The 6,000-nt window shown below is 39.6% G+C and overlaps 1 protein-coding gene across 2 annotated transcripts in view; it reads right to left on the bottom strand.

The window, feature by feature from the left end:
- Window positions 1-1,548: 1,548 nt before the first annotated feature.
- The window catches only part of SGPP2 (sphingosine-1-phosphate phosphatase 2), a 132,206-nt gene continuing 127,754 nt past the window's right edge, over window positions 1,549-6,000 (bottom strand). For both annotated transcript variants that reach the window (XM_044667581.1, XM_044667582.1), the window contains one exon: window positions 1,549-2,302. In XM_044667581.1, the coding sequence (XP_044523516.1) occupies window positions 1,757-2,302 (546 nt within the window). In that variant the 3' untranslated portion in view covers window positions 1,549-1,756. The remainder of the gene's footprint in view (window positions 2,303-6,000) is intronic.

Genomic DNA, 6,000 nt, shown 5'->3' with positions numbered 1-6,000 from the left:
TCCAATGTTAGTTTGGCTTCTGCTCCATGTATAAATATATTAAACTTACATTTTACTACTTTGGAGGGAATAATTAGTTAATCACATTCATCAATCAACTGTAGGATTAGTCTCTGGAATTCTTTGAAGGAAATAAATATATGAAGATAGATGCTTAAACTCAATTCCAAAACTGATTCGTAAATATAAACATTGCGGTGTATGTGAAATAATTTTTAAAAGGACCGTCATGTGTGCTTTTACTGACTAGATATGAATCCCACCAATGATTTCACACCCTGCCACAGACTTTATTTCTTCACAGCCAGGTTTAATCTTAGTGGTCTTGCTGGTAGAGAGAGCATAGGTTTTGAGAATGTATTATGGGGCTATGATGATTTCTTTGGAATGACATCTAATGCCACATTGTTCACAGAGTGCCACTGGCTGAAGTTCCCATTCTAGTTGTGAGAATCAGTTTTTCTGGAGGACTGGAAGTCATTCATGGGGGCTAAAGGAATATTCCCTCCTAGATTTCCCCCATGCCAGCTGACTTTTCCAAGAGCTAATCAAGGCTTGTATGATCTGCCCTAACTTACTAGACGCATGTTGTACTGCATCTAGGTCCTAAGACCATTTCCCAAAAAATAATAAATGATTCTAAAAGGTGTAAAGTAAGGTTGCAATTTATAAACTAGCTTTAACTTTGGAATGAATCTGTAATGGACCTTATAGGCTAGAATTATTTTTTCCTCATACTATGTCATCATCTAACTTTAATAATTAGCCAGAAGAGAAAGAAAGGTACACGGCATACAGTGCGATATCTCTCTCTCTCTCTCTCTCTCTCTCTCTCTCTCTCTCTCTCTCTCTCTCTCTCTCTCTCTTTCTCTCTCTCTCTCTTTCNATCTGTGACAACATATATTGTTTCATGAGCTGCAATTAATATCCTGGTTATCTTTTGGGGAAAAATTATAATAATCTCAATATGAGATGGTCAAATGCCTCTGCAAAATCTTTCTAGTTTCCTTTGGATGTCCACTAAAATCAATGCCAGGAGCTACTTTATGTACCTCTCTAAGTAGAGTTATCCTAAGTAGAGTCCCAATTTTTATCATTAGTAGTTTCCAAAGTGTGATAAATATTGTCTAAAATAGATTTAGTCCTCTTCGTTCTCCCTTACTACTCCCTCAGACTACAGCAACATGTCCTCTCTACCAGTTCTATGGGGTTATTAGAAACATTGGATTTGCTACTTTTATATGCATACTTCTCCCATCCCCACCTCTATGAATTGGTATTCCCCTTCTCTCTCTCTCTCTCTTTCTCTCTCTCTCTCTTTCTCTCTCTCTCTCTCTCTCTCTTCTCTCTCTCTCTCTCATTATTTCTCTTTCTCTCTCTTTCTTGTTCTCTGTCTTTCTATCTCTTTCTTGTTCTCTCTCTGTCTCTTTCTTGCTCTTTCTCTTTCTCTCTCTGTCTCTTTCTTGTTCTCTCCCTCTTTCTTGTTCTCTCTCTGTCTCTTTCTTGTTCTTTCTCTTTCTCTCTCTCTCTGTCTCTTGTTCTCTCATGCTCTCTCTCTTTCTCTCTCTCTCTTTCTCTCTCACTTGTTTTCTTGAGAGTGGTAGACATAGAGGAAAGAAAAGGCTGGCACTGATAGTTGTGGCAATAGTTGTGGCAATGATGGTGGCAAGGATGATGACTGTGACAGGTGTTTTCCATTGCATGACCTTTCTAGGACTACATTGTCTCTATGGGCTCTCCTTTGACGGCATGTTGCTCAAAGTAATCCCAAAAACTGATGGAGCATTGGCACAAATACCGTAGCACAGATGCCAACTGAAGAATATGTTACAAATTTGTAAGGGACTTCAATTTCCAGTCTTTGTCTGGCTTCTTTGTTCTTGGTGACCACCTTGAACCAAGAGTAAAGCACTTGGAGTGAAAGATTTCGCATCAGTTGACGAACCAAGAAAACCACCACAATTCCAACCATAAACTTGGTTATTCCCAAGACTAATATTTTGGTTGTGAGTGGGGGGATGCTTTGTATGGCAGATTCGGTGGGTTCAGATACTAATTTGAAAAAAGGATTGATCCAGAATCCAATGATTCCTCCAGCTCCAGCAGCTAGAATTGTGGTGGTGTCTCCTCGGGTTGGAGTATAGTAATCTGATACTGGGTAGTTGTAACATAAGAAGAAAGGCACTATGAAAATACATATAGGGAAGAGCAGACTGGCAGACTCCAGGTGATCGATGAGGTCCCATGCTGGGTAAGTGACTGCAATGAATAATCCACTGATCAGAATGCCACCAATCACATCCTAAAACAAATAGGAAAATGAAAATTGAAGTGAATTAGCAGACCGTAATATAGGCAAGATTCTGATGTACATGTTTTTCTGTCTCTTCATTGTATAATTTAGGGGGAGGAGGATGTCCTGATATGTCTAATTCATGCATAAATATTAGCCGCACAGAAAAGAATCTGTAACTTCTTCCTCTGCTACAAAACCAAGTCCTGAAACCATTCTAGGTTGTATAAGTGTTCGTAGGCTGAGTTTTAAAGCTCAGGACTTCCCTTTTCACACTTAGCAGACACTGGATCTCAAAAACAGGCATTAACCACCTGGTTTCGCATATTACACAAGAGTGATAAAGGAACCATTCAGGAAGAAAGAAGAGGGGCAAACTCAGAGGTCCTCAATAATTCAAATTATTATTAGAGCTTTATAATCAGTCTCCAATCAAGCCAGCTTCCTCAACTACATCCCTTACCTCTGTTAGTGACATATCCTGAGCCTCTTTGCCATTGGTTATCATGACTTCAAGGCAATCAAAAGTAGGTCCCTATCTGAAAAGGATTATGGAGTCCTGAGCTAGCAGGGTATCGGTTTGACAACTACTTCCAGACAAGTGAACGTTTTTTTCCTTTGGCCACATTTCTAATCCCTATCCTTGCCCCAGAACATTTAGTTACCTGCTTTTATGACACTATTTCTTCATACTTTAATTTTATACTACCTTAATAAGTCTATAATTTCTCTTATTTATTCCCTAAAACACTCCTCAGAGGCAGCGATTTCCTATATCTGCGTATCTGTCTCTTTGTGTCTCTCTTCCATTTCCTATTCTTCGTCTTAGAGAAGGAATTATTAATCATTTTGTGTCGTGGCTCCCTTTGGATTATAAAGGAAACAAATAACAGTGGAAAATAGTTTTCATATTAAAAAAAAGTCCACAAACTCCATGTTAATAACTTTTGCCTTAGAGTAACTCTCCTTGCTCAAATTCCTCAGTATCTTCACCCATTCCCTCTTCATTTCTTATGGACTCAGAGAAAAAGTGTCTTCTGGTTCATCTTCGATGCTAAATCCTTTACCTGAGACCTTTTCTCAGTTCTTATCTTTCTATAGCTTTTGATACTGTTGACAGCTCTCTTACTGGATCTTCTCTCCTCTGTCTTTCAAGATGCAGCTCTTTCATGCTGCTTCTTCCTATCTGACGGCTCCTCAATCACCTTTGCTATAACATACATGACCTGCTCCATAACTAGGAATCCCCTAACCCAAGGCTTTGTCCTGGGTCTTCTCTCTCTAAGTCTCTTTTACCAATGTTGTTAGCTTCCACGGGTTCAACGGACAACTGTTTGCAGGTGACTCCCAAACCTCTAGATCTAGCTTTAATCTTTCCCAGCAAATCAGTCTTGTTTCACCAGTTGCCTGCTGGACGTCTCAAACTGGATGTCTCTAGGTGTCCAAACTTACCATGTCCAAAATGAAACTCATTATCTTTACCCTTCCCCAAACTTCCCTACTTCTATGGAGGGCAGCACCATCTTTTCACTCACTCGGTCTCGTAAAATCGAAGTCCTCCTTGACTTTCCTCCTCATCTCCCACATCTTCTCATTGGCCAACTCATCAATTCTGCCTCTACAAAATCTCTTGCATCCGCTCCTTTGTCTCCACTCCCATGGCCCTCATTACTTCTCATCTGGAGCCCCTGCTTAGTCTCCCTCCAACCATTCTTACCCCTTTCCAACTTGCCCTCTTCCTCCATCACAGCTCTCATTTATAGGACTCCCTGCTTAAAGTTCTTTGGAAATGCTCTTTTTTTATTTTGCACTCTGCATGCCATATGGAGGAATGTTTAATGGTATTTACCGCTTATGTCATAAGAATATATCGAGACTCTTAAGTGAGCCTTCCAGTGGAGTTTTGTGTGTGTGTACATACATATAAAAATAATACACACACATCCACAGTATCTATGTGTATATGCACACATGTGTGTGTATATACACACATACTGATTATAATACACGTGTGTACACACATACACAGACAAAGGAATTTTGGTTCCGTGGTGGAAGATCCAGGATGTCAGGAGACTTGTGTTCGGATGAGGACTGTGCCAGGAGACATAAACTTGGAAAAGAGAAATAAAGAGAAGGGAAAGAGGAAAGGCAAAGAAGCAGGGCTACCAGAGTCACGGAAGCAAACTGCAGATCAAATTACTGGCTGTGGCAGAACCAGGGTGAAGAGAGAGGCATGAAAGGATGCAGCCATACGGTCCTCCTCACAGCATCCTTCCTCCCTAGAGTTATCTTCTGCCTACTCCATCTGTATCTTGCATAGACCTGAATATAGGCATGTTTTCCCTTCCATTAGTTGAGGGCAGAAACTGTTCACATATTTCTTTACATCCCTGGCACTTATCACCACGTCTGTCTTAATAAATCTTTGTTGATTGAGCATCCTTGAATCTAAAAATCCTACTGGAATTCTGATGAACCTAGAGCAAAAGTGAGAAGCCTCCGGTAGCTAGTGTTATAGGTCATTTATAATTGATAGATAGGCATATGTAGTGAGGAGGAATTATTATAAATGACCTATAACACTAGGCGGTACAGTGCGTAGAGCTCTGGCCCTGATGACAGGAAGACTTGAGTCCTCAGATACTTCTTAGCTCTGGGCAAGTCACAAGCTGCCTGCCTCAGTTTCCTCATTTGTAAAATGGGGTTAATAGTACTTACCTCCCAGGGTTGTTGTGAAGATCAAATGAAATATTATTTATAAAGTGCTCTGTAAACTTTAAAGCATTATATAAATGATAGTTATCATTGTTAATTATTATTCAACCTGCCCCCAAAACTTCTGTAGAAATTCATGAGGGTGAAGACACTAAACTCTAACCTTTTACTACTAGACTGAAAATATTGAAATGAGAGCTCAGACAAATCTTCCCATGTTTCTCTTAACCCATCACATATGTAATTTTTCATTTTTCTTGCCACGATATCTCCTTGCACTTACATAATATCACACTTTTTCTCTGTCCCTAATTTAGATGCTCTTTTAAGAGGCAGCTAGGTGGCACAGCTAATAGAATGCTGGGACCAGAGTCACGAAGACCTCAGTTCAAATCTAGCCCCAGAAACTACATGACTTTGGACATGTCAATTAGTCTTTCCTTAGTTTCCTCATCTATGAAATGAGGGAAATAGTAGCATTAATCTCCCATAATTGTTAGAAGGATCAAAAGAGATTTTGTAAAGAGTTTACCAAGTACCTGACAGATAGTAGCAACTTGGGTCAATCCTCCTTTATTTGCTTCCCTCCCTCTCTCCCTTCTTCCCTCCCTTTGCCACATCAAAGTGTGCTGCTCTAAAAATCCTTGTATTCATGACTCCTTTCCTTCAGTCCCTGATTTCCTCAGTCATGGCCAATGTGTTGATAAAATAAAGCTCTTTGAGGGAAGAGACTCTTTCCCTCTAGTCTCTGTATCCGGTGCCCAGTCTAGTGACTGGCACATAGAATAAATAAATAAAGAATAAATAAATATAAATAAATTCTTGTTTGATTGACAGACTATACATATTTCTTATCAGAAAGGGTTTCTATTTGGAGGACTGGTAGTGGGTCAGTGGAGAGTGAAAGCTATGCCCTTGCCCCCTAAATAAGACAGATAAAACTTTTTTTTAAAACTACACAGATAAAAAAAACAAAAAAATAGTACATA

The sequence above is a fragment of the Gracilinanus agilis genome, chromosome 3 (assembly GCF_016433145.1).
Source record: "Gracilinanus agilis isolate LMUSP501 chromosome 3, AgileGrace, whole genome shotgun sequence".
NCBI lineage: Eukaryota > Metazoa > Chordata > Mammalia > Didelphimorphia > Didelphidae > Gracilinanus > Gracilinanus agilis.
Note: the sequence above shows the minus strand (reverse complement) of the source record. Positions and strands in the feature narration are given on the sequence as shown.